The 13,462-nt window shown below is 48.0% G+C and overlaps 1 protein-coding gene across 1 annotated transcript in view; it reads right to left on the reverse strand.

Annotated features, from left to right (window-relative positions):
• TXNDC11 (thioredoxin domain containing 11) overlaps nucleotides 1-13,462 on the reverse strand; it is a 70,700-nt gene that overhangs the window by 56,388 nt on the left and 850 nt on the right. The window contains exons 2-3 of the mRNA XM_062180936.1: nucleotides 8,873-9,089; nucleotides 4,868-4,965 (exon numbers count right to left, since the gene is read on the reverse strand). Of these exons, the coding sequence (XP_062036920.1) occupies nucleotides 4,868-4,965; nucleotides 8,873-9,089 (315 nt within the window). The remainder of the gene's footprint in view (nucleotides 1-4,867; nucleotides 4,966-8,872; nucleotides 9,090-13,462) is intronic.

The following is a 13,462-nucleotide window of genomic DNA, read 5'->3' on the forward strand; positions in this document are numbered from 1 at the left end:
ATAAATGGTCCTCCTTCCTTGCCCCTGCAGTAACTCTTGGGGACACAGGAATTCGACCCAGTACTGCTAAGTAACACTGCCACCCCTCAGCTGTCAGGGTCCTCATACGGTTCTTTTCCATCTGCCACAGTAGATGCTGCTCAAATATTATGGGATGGTAGGTGGTAAGGGTGGTAAGGCTACTCAGCAACTCCACAAGCATCATTCTCCCTAGACAGAAACTAACTTTAAGCTGACTGCTAAGGACGAAGAGCACAGTGGAGAATTCTCTAAATGCCTTCATCAGAACGTTGTAATGATCACAGAAATTCACACACACATACTATGACGACGTGAACACAATTCCTCAGTGTGCACTGAATTTTTTTGATACCAAAGGGATATCAGCATGGAAAACAGTAAACTCCACACGCACAATTGGGACACAGTTAAGAATTCTATCAAGTTAGGGGCCGGCACTGTGGCAAAGCTGGTAAAGCCGCCACCTGCAGTGCCAGCATCCCACAGGGGCACCATTAGAGTCCTGGCTGCTCCCCTTCTGAACCAGCTCTCTGCTGTGGCCTGGGAAAGCAGAAGATGGCCCAAGTGCTTGGGCCCCTGCACCCATGTGGAAGACCTGGAAGAAGCCCCTGGCTCCTGGCTTCGGATCGTCTCAGCTCCAGCAGCTGCGGCCACTTGGGGAGTGAACCAGCAGATGGAAACCTCTTTCTCTCTCTCTGTCTCTGCCTCTCTGTGTAACTCTGACTTTCAAATAATTAAAAAAAAAAAGGGGGGGGGGAATTAAAAGGTATCTGATAACTTACTTTGTTCAGCAAAAACGAGGCAACCAATATGGAAACCTCATCAACTCAAGCAAACAAGCTTTGCTGACAGCTCTGACAGCACTGATGCTGTGAGGGGGCCTGGTAACCTGTAACTGCTAATAAGATCCCGGAATGCAGGATATGGAATCTGTCTCACCACTGTCCAGGGCAAGCTGATCTAGAGCTCCTCTGCACCAGAGGAGCTGTCAGCAGAACCATTCACTGCTCAGGACCCTTTACAAACTGTGTGACTAGAATCAGCACAGTCCAAAACATGGAATCCACTTTCCTGAGGCCGAAGAGCCTATGGATTCATTTCAGCAGCTTCTACAAGGGAAGCCCTTACACCCAACAGTAGTAACACAACACGACAGCAATGGCTACTCACGGTGAGACGCGACAGGCACACTTGTGAGCTCCACATCACAGACCTCCCAGCCACAGAGAGTATCACAAGAGTGTAGGTGACAGAGACAGGCCTACATCCCAAGAAGTCCAGAGGACTCTAAGACAGAATATGTGCCTTAGCACTTTCTTCTGTCTCAGGTACACTGGCAAAGGTCAAGGTTGGAATGAGAAGTAACGGGTCTGAAATAACTCAAACAAAGCCTCAACAGGGAAAGGTGGGGGCAGGCATTTCAAAATGAACACAGACCTCAAACCCCTCATCTGCACAACGAGGGGGTTGGACTAGTTCCTTTCATGTCCTTTCAAGTTCTCCTCAAAGACTAAGAAAGCAAACACTGTAAGACAACACTGCATACCTACATTTCTCAAAATGATATTTGCACTCACTTCAAGGGAACTCTGATATTAATGCAACACTAAGTCCCAGCTCTGGGCAGCCTGTAGGTACTGCACCCCTGATAAGCACTGGTGCACTTTTCCAAAGGTAAAAAGAAACGAAGGGCCTCAGTGTAGCCAGCTCATCGCCCAATCGAACAGAGTTTCTGAACTTTCCAGTGCGACACCTTCCTTTTACTAGTGAAGACAAAGAGCTAACCCTGAGAAAGTTCCTCTTTCTTACATTTTCAAAAACCTGAACTTTAATATTCAAAACCGAGAAAGGACCTCGCAATTATTGGCAAAAAAGTAGGAAGGGTGAAATCCAAGCTGGCGCCGCTTCTCAACAGGCTAATCCTCCGCCTTGCGGCGCCAGCACTCCGGGTTCTAGTCCCGGTCGGGGCACCGATCCTGTCCCGGTTGCCCCTCTTCCAGGCCAGCTCTCTGCTATGGCCCGGGAAGGCAGTGGAGGATGGCCCAAGTGCTTGGGCCCTGCACCCCATGGGAGACCAGGAGAAGCACCTGGCTCCTGCCATCGGATCAGCGCAGTGTGCCGGCCGCAGCGGCCATTGGAGGGTGAACCAACGGCAAAAGGAAGACCTTTCTCTCTGTCTCTCTCTCTCACTATCCACTCTGCCTGTCAAAAAAAAAAAAAAAGAAAAAAAAGAAATCCAAAGTCAGTCTAAATAATCCCCAAACAAAATCTGGCTTGTTATTGTCAATATGACAGCCATCACCGTTTCATATCCAGAGGAAGATCTAAGGTGGAGACGAGGTAAGAGTGTGTTTTGCACAAACACTACCTGACAGTTCTCGGGGGGGACAGGACTGCGGGCCTCACGGCTGCTCACCTTAGGCACAGAATGTGACAGAATCCACAGGCGAGTTGACCACGTCTGTTACAAATCCCCAGGAAGTATAGGGAAACCCGTGTAGCGTCGACAAGCTTCAAGCCAGTAACACTGAACACAGCCCCAAACCCCACCTCCTGTCTGCGAACCTCTGCAGGTCAGATTTTCACTGTCCTAAATAGTCACAGAAGGGTCCATGTGGTACTCCAAAATCAACATCAATATTTCTCAGGAAAATGGATACAGGGGCATCTGAAGTAGCATCAAGGTCACAGATAACCTCTTTTTTTTTTTTTTTTCAGGCAGAGTGGACAGTGAGAGAGAGAGACAGAGAGAGAAAGGTCTTCCTTTGCCGTTGGTCCACCCCCCAATGGCCGCTGCAGCCAGCACACCACGCTGATCCGAAGCCGGGAGCTTCTCCTGGTCTCCCATGCGGGTGCAGGGCACAAGGACTTGGGCCATCCTCCACTGCACTCCTGGGTCACAGCAGACAGCTGGACAGGAAGAGAGGCAACCAGAACAGAATCCAGTGCCCCAACCGGGACTAGAAACCAGTGTGCCGGCGCCACAGGCAGAGGATTAGCCTATAGAGCTGTGGTGCTGGCCCAGATAACCTCGTTACTTCAGTCCAGATGAATGTAGCTGGGTGAAAATTATCAAACGCTTCAGTTTTCTAGTACCTTTTGTGATTTCATGGAATTGTAAACTCGTTCTATCCTGATTTTTCTTCCCAACCAAAAGATGAAAAGATATACTCCTGACCACGCATGCCACAAGTAACAGGCTAAGGAATTTCGTGTACTTTTACACTCCACTTGATATCTGAGATATACAGCCACACAATGGAATAAATGAAACTTTTTTTTTTTTGACAGGCAGAGTGGACAGTGAGAGAGAGAGAGAGACAGAGAGAAAGGTCTTCCTTTTTGCCGTTGGTTCACCCTCCTATGGCCGCTGCGGCCGGTGCATCGTGCTGATCCGAAGCCAGGAGCCAGGTGCTTCTCCTGGTCTCCCATGCGGGTGCAGGGCCCAAGCACTTGGGCCATCCTCCACTGCCTTCCCGGACCATAGCAGAGAGCTGGCCTGGAAGAGGGGCAACAGGGATAGAGTCCGGCGCCCCGACCAGGACTAGAACCCAGTGTGCGGGCGCCGCAAGGCGGGGGATTAGCCTGTTAAGCCACGGCGCCGGCCGGAATAAATGAAGCTTTTAATATAATGCTGCATGGGGAAGTATTTGGCACAACAATTACAATACCGCTTGGGCTACCATAACAAAGTGCCTAGATCTGCGTCTCAGCTCTGCTCCCAATTCCAGCTTACAGTCCAAGTGCACCTTCGGAGGCAGCAGGTAATGGCTCAAGTAACTGGGTACCCGTCACGGATGTGGGAGGCCTGGTTCGACTCTTGGTTTTAGCCTGAACCAGCCCCAGCTGCTACAGGCATTTGAGGAGTAAACAAGGGTTGGGAACTCTCCCTGTCTCTCTCTTTTTTAAATAAGTTTATTTATTTACTTATTTATTTGAAAGGCAGAGTGACAGAAAGGGAGAGGTAGCTAGTTCACTTCTCAAATGGCCAAAGTATCCAGGGCTGGGACAGGCCAGGAACCCCATCCGGGTCTCCCACAGGGTGGCATTGTCCCAAGAACTGAGGCCATCATCAGCTGCCTTCCCAGGTGCATCTGCAGGAAGCTGGATCAGAAGTGGAGCAGCCGGGACTCGAACCTTACTCCAGTATGGGAGGAATACTGGCACTGCAAGCGGTGGCTTAACCCACTGTCTGCCTTTTCCTCATCTGTCTGCCTCTCAAATAAATTTTCAAAATTTTATATAAATAAATATATGAAAATAATATTGTCGAACACATAATGACATGAGAAGATGTTCATAAAAGTGAGAAAAAGTAATGCAGCAAATAGTATTACTACCTGATTCCACTTGTAGCTTACAAAAAAAAAAAAAAAAAAAAGAAGAGAAAAAGGTTGAGGGGTAGGTGTTTGGTAGAAGAATTAAGGCACCACTTTGAAGTGCATCCCACACGGAACGCCTGGTCTGAAAAGTCCCGGTTCCTCCACTCTGACCTAAGTTCCTACGAACACACCCGGGAGGCAGACTAGACTGCGTTTCAGGCCCTCCACGTCGGCCTGGAAGCTCGCTCTCTCTCTCCTCTGCCTCTTAAATAACATGAGGAAAAAACAGGGGGTGGTGCGGTGAATGTGCAGTCTGGCATGCAAAGGCGAAGGAAGGCATCAATCGATACGGTGATTATATCACTGATAAAAGACACTCCCTTTATTAATTTGGCTTATCTGAATTTTCTCAATTTTCTACTGCGAATATCTACTACTTTTACACACACACAAAAAGCCCCAAAATTCATTTTTGAATTGACAAAACTTAAGTGGAATGAGAAACACTACTTAGAAGTTCTTACCTCCGATGGTACAGGTAGATCACAGGAAAATAAAAGAAGTGTTTCTGTTTTCTGCACTTCCCCTGGTTCCACCAACAGTTAATTGCCACAAACAACACCTGCAGAGCCGAAAAAGTTCTCAGTGACTATGAATAACAACTGAAAAGTCAGTAAGATTTCAAAGACAAAATTATTAAAAACTACATACATTCCTCTCTCGCTGAAACTGAAAGTACAAAAAATTATTTCAAAGAAGGACATTACTTACCGCTAAAATGAAAGGCACTTCATCTCTATAGTACCCAGCTACCTGGAAGCTGGCCCAAGAGGAAAATGATTTGCTTAGAATTTTAAAGTAATGAATGCCAACGAGCTTTTCTAAGTGTGATTACACTAAAACTTAGCGGGCTTCGTCCTTAGATTGTCAAACTGAGCATCTGAAAATGAAAATGTTATTGCAAAATATAACACATGTCAAAAGGATTTTTTTTAAAGATTTATTTTCTTTATTTGAAAGAGACAGAGAGAGGTAGAGCCAGAGGGAGAGAGAGGGGTCTTCCATTCTGCTGGTACACTCCCCAAATGACTGCAACAGTCAGAGCTGAGCTGACCTGACCTGAAGAGCTTCTTCCAGGTCTCCCACACGGGTGTAGGGGCCCAAGGACTTGAGCCACCTTCTACTGCTATCCCAGGATATAGCAGAGAGCTGGATCAGAAGAGGAGCAGCCAAGACTCGAACCGGTGTCCATATGGGATGCCGGCACTGCAGGCTGGGGCTTTCAACCCACTATGCCACAGCGCCGGCCCTGAAGGAATACTTTCAATAACTATTTTTAAAATGGATGCACATAACTGATGATAAAAAATCATACTCGAGCGCTCTCTTCCTCTCTCTCTTACGCTCTCCTGTCTCTTTGCCTTCTTCACTCCTTTCCTCCAGTCTGCCGTGTTTCCCCCAATAAACTCTTTCCCTTAAAAAAAATAAAAATCATACTTGAAAAGGTAGCAAAGGAGGATAAAAACCGGGGCTGCCTATCCACTAGTGTGTAGATGCTGCAGGATTTAGGAAGAAGCGCCCTGTGCCTGCAGTTTACTTTGGAAAGTAACCACCAGACGGACGGACGGCCAGGCTGCAGCAGCTTCCCTGCTTTGGCACTGTCAATGTTTGTGCTGAATGATTCTTTCTGATGGTCATGAGGGGCTGTCCTGCAAACTGGATGTAGGGCGATACAGGGGTTGAACAGCTTCCCTGGGCTCTCCTCACTAGATACTGGCTGCACTCCCTCTGGTTGAGGACTCGTTAGATAAGAACAGGACCAAATAAGCCCGTTAAAGTGTTAACACAGGGCCGCTCTGTGGTGTGGCGGGTAAAGCCGCCGCCTGCAGTGCTGGCATCCCACATGGGCACCGGTTTGAGCACCAGCTGCTCCATTTCTGATCTAGCTCCCTGCTGGTATACCTGGGAAAGCAGCAGAGGATGACCCAAGTCCTTGGGCCCCTGCCACCCACGTAGGAGACCTGGAAGACGCTCCTGGCTCCTGGCTTCAGCTTGGCCCAGACTTGGCATTGCAGCCCTCTGGGAGTGAACTAACGGATCAAAGATCTCTCTTTCTCTCCCCCTCTAACCCTGCTTTTCAAATATCAAATAAACAATAAATAAATATTTTTTTAAATGTTAATAGAATTTAGGTGGGAGAGAGATGTCACATTCTTTCACCTTAGTTTTATGTCTGACAATTTTCATAATAAATTATTGGAAAAAAATGAACATAGACTATGAATGAAAAGCCACCTTCACGTGCCTTGTAGCTACTGGAACAACGCAGCTTAGCGGCCAGTCCTGCAGAGCAACTCTTTAACTAGAGTCTATGTAGAAGATAAAAGCAGTATCTTTAAGGTTGAAATCTTTATTTTCATTCAAAAAATAGGGCCCAATCTACCATAAGTGCCATTTTTTTTTTTTTTTTTTGACAGGCAGAGTGGACAGTGAGAGAGAGAGACAGAGAGAAAGGTCTTCCTTTTGCTGTTGGTTCACCCTCCAATGGCCGCTGCGGCTGGCGCACCGCGCTGATCCGATGGCAGGAGCCAGGTGCTTCTCCTGGTCTCCCATGGGGTGCAGGGCCCAAGGACTTGGGCCATCATCCCCAAACTCCCGGGCCACAGCAGAGCTGGCCTGGAAGAGGGACAACCGGGATAGAGTCCGGCGCCCCAACCGGGACTAGAACCCAGTGTGCCGGCGCCGCAAGGCGGAGGATTAGCGTGTTAAGCTACAGCGCCGGCCTGAAGTGCCAATTTTATTAAGCAATGTGGTTCAAAACACTGTGTCTGTTTCCAGAAAGAAACCCACGTCTTTGTCCTACTGAGTGCACGGGACAGCAAGCCCATCGGTCGTCAGGCACAGCAGACAGCATCGCAGCGCCCATCTCTTACCACTGCGCGACTGTTTTTTCTTTTAACAAAATGCTCCACCCCCTCCAATCCTGAGATCCTGCTTCAGAAAAACAAGGCCAGTAACATCAGCTCGCAGAGCCGTCTGAGGGTTAGCACAGGGCCCAATACACCAGAATATCAGACCAGAGTCCGGGCTCGGAAGGACATGCTGCTTACGTCCACAGCAAAACAGCAACTAATTTACCATTAACCCAAAAGGCAGCAGCTTCCATGCTGGGTTCCATGTGACCGGGGCTCCTCTACAGTCCCTGTCACCCCGCTCCGAGTGCCTGCCAGCCTAGTGACTGTTAGCAACTTGGACAGGAAACAGACGTAAATGCCGTGGGTCCACAGCTGGAACACAGAAGCAAGACCCACAGGCCAAGCGAGGGTGTAAGGAATGAGGAGTTACACTGGCATTTAGAGGGTATCTGGTATCCTTCTCAGACATATGGTTAAAAGGCTACACGGGGCAGGGCAGGAACCTACCACCAGTTACAACACCGTTTCTAAGAAAAGCCAAGAGAGTTCCACAGAACGGCTGCAACTCGGCTGCCTACACAAGTGACTGCAGCTCAGGTCCTCAGCAGGGGCCTCTTCAACAGCTCATGTGCGGGTGCTTTCTGCGTCTTGGCAAAGACCGCCAGCAGCTACCCAGCACGTGTAGGGCACCCTTGCAGGCGTCCTGCTCAGCTCAAAGCTGCTTTGCACACAGTCACCAGACTGAAGCCTGCCTGCCGACAACCATGCTTCAGGGAAACCGTCTGCTGCTCCTCGGGCCCAGAGCACAGCTCCATCTTCCCAAGCACAAGGCTGCCGTGCTCACAGAGGTGCTCAGGAAGCCAAGCACTGTGCACGCTGGGGAAGCAAGTACTGGTCTGGGGCGGGCCTTTACCAAGAGCTGTTCACTATTCAGAAAACCCTATCACCGAAAACAACGTCCTTGTGGGGTGCCAGTCAGCAACACATCCGTCACACCTTGACGGCTCTGCATTTGTAACCACCCCATGCACACTAGTTCTACACTAATCTTCAAGGAGCTGCTTTGCCCAAGCAGGCACTGACCCGCATACAACTGTGTTACAAATTACGGTCCTTGTTTTCCCCTCACCTTTGTTACAATTAGTACATCAGACTATTTCCAAATTAGCAGCTCTGAATTCCTTTTCGGGACAGACAGGGGACATCACAAGATACTTCCTTTCTAAAGAGCATTTGGGATGTACTGGAGCTTTCACAGACAAGTCATTTGTCTCCTGATCCCTCTTACCTAGCCAAACACCTGCTAATGACAGTCCCGGTCCACGAATGACAAAGATCAACCTTGTCACCTTACACTGACATATGTAAGTTTCTCCTATATGACACACCTACCTAGCAAGTCCCAACCTCCTTCAGTGCTGAAAGCAAAGAGCACAGGCCCACCTCAGGACACAGAATCTGCTCAAAGTGACTGTGACCATCCCCTCTGCAATCCTTCCTGTTTCTTTTGAGAAACAATAATTTATGAAGTACTCCCAGAGTCCACTTTGGCAAACTCTGCCCCCCACACAGGAAGGACAAGAGCCCAAGTCCTCCAGGGAGCAGCAGCATTACCTGGTCTGAAAGCCGGATGGCCGCCTGCTCGATTTCGGCCCTGGCAGCGATGGACTGGCCGCACCACGGGGCGTAGAAGAACAGCAGCACCACCTCCGAGTCCCGGCGAATGTGTTCTGCGTAGTCCAGCTGCCCCTGGAAGAGGTCAAGCACCGGAGACCTCGAGGAGAAAAAGCTGACAGGTGGCTTTGCAGGTATTATCACATCTTTTGCTCGACTACAAAAGAGCAAACACACATAAGATTGTTTAAGTTTATCTTCTTCTAACACCAGCTTTGTGTGCAAAGAAAACCAAGCCTACAAGAAAAGTCCTCTTTGGAATAAGAAACGGAGCTTCCAAGTCACTGACCTAGAGTGAAAAACCAAACTCCCTGCTAAGGCAATACCAGGCTGAGCCAAGGCAAGACACGCACGTCAACAATTCTCCCAGCTGCGGGCTGGGAGGCCGGTGGAGAAGAGAAGGGTGTCTCTGAGGAACCCCTCTGCCTGCCTCCCACACCCCTGGTCCCAGCTCCTCTGCAAAGAGGCCCCAATCCTCGGTGCCAAGCTCAGGACTATGGGGTGGAAGCACCCATGCCACCAGCAGCCAGCTTCCTGCGACAGATGCTTGCAACCAACTCAGCTTTGAGAAGATGTTACCTGTGCTGGCTACAGCTGGCCTGCACTCACCCAGGGCACTCACGCAGGAATAACAAATCGTAAGACACATTTCTCCAGATACACAAGCTACTTCCAAAAGTTCATGGAAAACCAGAATTAAAAGCTGAGTTTATCTGGTGCAAAACATTTTTTAAATCCGTGCATGGATTTTTTTCATTATGCATTTTCCATGATCTTTTTGAAAACCCCTTGGGTGTATGAATTTCAAAAAAATTTTTGCACTATAATCAACCTATCTTTTAATTCCATTTTTGCAGAAACTTTTTGAAATACCATCCTCATCTACCCTAATCCAAAGGGTAATAAAGATGAATAACAAAAACAGTAGCCCCACTTAACTGGAAAACCAGCTTTCTGAACACTGGAGGTTCCCGCTAGGGAGTGGGGAGTAGAAGGGGAAGAACACTGAACAAGTGGTCAGGAGTCACAGAGCTGCCCATCAAGACCAAAAAAAAAAGAGTCCTGGCTGAGACTGCAGCTCAACAAGTTAAAAGGACCCTAGTTAACACTCTGAACAGTGTATGTACCTGCAATGGCACAGCATAAAACTATTACAGCAGTTTACCTAGGAAACAAATAGAAAATATAAAAATGAAACTCTTAAAAAAAAAAAAAAAAAAAAAAAGACTAGATCAACCCGGAAGAAAGGGGCCAAATGAGGAACAAAAACCAGAAGACACAAATAGAAAGTAGCAAGAAGGTAAACACAATCTCAAGTAAATCAATAATGATATTAACTGTCACAGAACTAAAGAGCCCAATTAAGATAAAGAAACTGCCAACCAGGACAAAACAAGAGCCAATTATTAAGCTATGCACATTTTTAGAAATAAAGACATAGAATAAAAGCATAAGAATGGGAAGAGATAAACCATGTAAACAGTAAGCACCAGAAAGCTGGCACGATTCAGCAGAGCAAAGGATCAACTTGAGCCCACTCTTAAAATTAAATGCTACTCCAAAACTTAACCAAAAAACAACTCAAACATACTGTAACTTGGATGAGACTCAAAATACTTACACTGAATGAAAAAAGCTACTAGAGAATACTTGCTAGGACAGAATGTATATGACACTGTAGAACAGGTAAAAATGTTAAAAGATGCAAATCTCCTATTTATTCATTCAAAAAAGTACTGCTACCCTGCAATCAGAGCTTTCAGTCTGTGTGGAATACATTTACAGCCTGAGAAACTCACACATATATACTCAGAAATGCTTACTGAGCAACTATTTTTTTCAAAAGATTTATTTATTTAAAAGGCAGAGTGGCAGAGAGAGATGGAGAGAGGGAGAGAGAAGTGAAGAGATCTTCCATCCACTGACTCCCCAGATAACCACAGCAGCAGAGGCTGGGCTGTGCCAACATCAGGAGCCTGGAACTCTGTCCATGTCCCCCATGTGCCATGACATGGACCTCAGCACTTGGGCCATCGACCTCCGCAGATCAGCAGGAACACTGGATCCGAAGCAGAGGGGCAGGGATTCAAACCAGCCCCAGCCCTCTGACAGAGGATGTGGGCGTCCAAGTGGCCACCAGCCTGCCCCTTATGGGTCAGCTATCACTGTCTTCCCACAGAACACTTCCAGCACAGGTACTGAGGCAAAGCAACAATGTGGTATGTTGTCAAAGAGCCTGCTACAGGTGAGCAACAAGACGGTAAAAATACACAGAACGGTCACTGCTGTGCCAAGAAGCTGACGGGTGACGGGGTGGCGGTCAGGGCAGCCTCCTTTAAGCTGAAACCTGAATGACAAGAGGACAGCCACACAAAGAGGTGGGGAAGCCCCTGTGGCGAAAAAGGGCACATCTTCCAGAGGCCCAACACTCGCTCTGAGCAGTCAGGCTCCGCTCCTGCACACCTCGTGTTAAGCATCAAGCACCACAATCAATCAGAAGAGGTCGGTATCTGACAGCCGAAGAAGGGCGAATCATCCACTCGGTGTTCTTACTCTACGTACCCAGAGGAGTTCCTAAAATCCACCAGGCCGATCAGAAAACAAACATCAGCCAGGGAAGAGCGCACTAGCCTCAGCCTCACCAGAAACACTGAAGAGCTTCCACTGAACTCTTTCCTTTCCTTCAGGTTTCTGAGAAACTGTCCCTAGATCAAACATCTCCTACAGCTCTTAAGTCCCAGGTACAAAAAACCCAAGAGTTGGCTGAAAAAGAGAAAAAAAAAAAAAAGGCCTGTTGCAACCCCAATTTGTATATGAAACTCACACCCTATTCCTCCTTTCAAAAGAGAATCAAGCGGTTCTGAAATCACAAAATGCAATAAAACAAAATGAATATATGTACACATACATCTTCCACTTCAACTCAGGAGAAAAAGAGAAGTGGGATCAAGTCCTGGGGGTCTCCCTCCCATCCCCATCCCCGGAGAGGCAGAGGGAGACAGAGCAAGAGAGAACAAGAGGGAGAGTGAACACTCCCAACTGCCAGTTTACTCTTCAAATGCCCACCATGACCAGGACTGGGTCAGACCTGGAATTCAATCCAACACGGGGGCAGCAGCTCACCACTGCCTCCCAGTTCCACTGCAGTTGGAATCAGCAGACAGAGCTAGAGATCAAGTGAAAGTCCTCCAGGGCGGGACTCAAGCATCCTAGCCACTGCCTGAACCTCTAGGCTAACTGCCCGCCCTGTCATGGAGAATTAAGGCACAGAAATGCAGGAAGGTAGAGAGTCAGTGCTCAGAAACACACAGTTATTAATTTTGGCTTAACTGGAAATCAATCATTTTTATATGATCTGGTTTGAACTCAGCTAAGAAAGAGACTGAAATGGGCAGACACTTCCTTCAGACTTGGAGCTATTAGAAAAAAAAAAAAAAGAACTTATTCTCTCTTCAGCTCCTGTCCTCATTAAAGATCTTAAAATAGGAAAAGCAGGACAAAAACGTTTGAGTCAGTTAAACAACGATAAATTAGCATTATGACACCATTCATTCAAGCAGGCAAGACCCCATGACATGCACCTGCGTCCATTAAAAGACTGTCCAAGACGATGGATAAACAAGCCAGTCTGCTCTGCTTGCCACGAGCCCTCGACACTGGCTTCAGCCCCTTCCTTCTTCCTGAACTCTCAGCAGGCTTTGTGTCTGTTAAGCCATGTTGGCTCAGGACAAACACGAAACACTACTTCTACAGACTGACAAAACTGATGTAATAAGCCCCACACCACGCCCTCCGAGGGAGGAAACTTCTCCTAGTTTGAACGCAAATGCCACCTTGCAATTTTCTACCTTGTACAACACTGGGTGTATTTTACTTGAGGGGTACAAGGACCAAAAGCAAGGTCAAGAATCTCATTCCTAAAAAAGAGAGAATTCAAATTCAGGCTCAGCCAGCCAACAGGTGGCACGATGGGCCAGGTTTGAAACACGCCCAAGGCTGTCAGCTGGGAAGAGTAGCAGGGTATCCAGACCTTCCCAGCGACTGTGCTAATAATGCTCTCCACCCTTGTCCTGGTGGGGGACATCTGGCGAAGTCCGGAGACATTTCCGTAGCGAGCTGCTGGCTTCTCGTGGATAGGCTACTAATCTGCACGGGACAGACCCCCACAACAAAGAACCACACAGCCCGAAATAGCAACAGTTTCCAGACTGTGGAAGCCCACGGACAGCACTGTACCAGGCACAACGGCACATGCTCTGTGACAAAGATTACAGTCTGTTCCCTTGTCACTATCCCGATCCTGACAGCTCCCTACCAGCAGGAGCCGCGCACTGGGCTCAGTGCACTGTTTCAGAGACGAGATCTTCCGCTGGCCAGAGAGTAAGTCAGTGGCAGCCCACGTTTGATAAACTGGTCGAGACCCCGGAGCTAACACCGTAGGGAGGCCAGGCATAAGCTCGGACCATCAATTTTCTGTATACCTGCCCAAAAAGACACACTGAAGTTCATTTCCCTGTTCACTGGGCTGCA

The sequence above is a fragment of the Lepus europaeus genome, chromosome 21 (genome assembly GCF_033115175.1).
Source record: "Lepus europaeus isolate LE1 chromosome 21, mLepTim1.pri, whole genome shotgun sequence".
Lineage (NCBI taxonomy): Eukaryota > Metazoa > Chordata > Mammalia > Lagomorpha > Leporidae > Lepus > Lepus europaeus.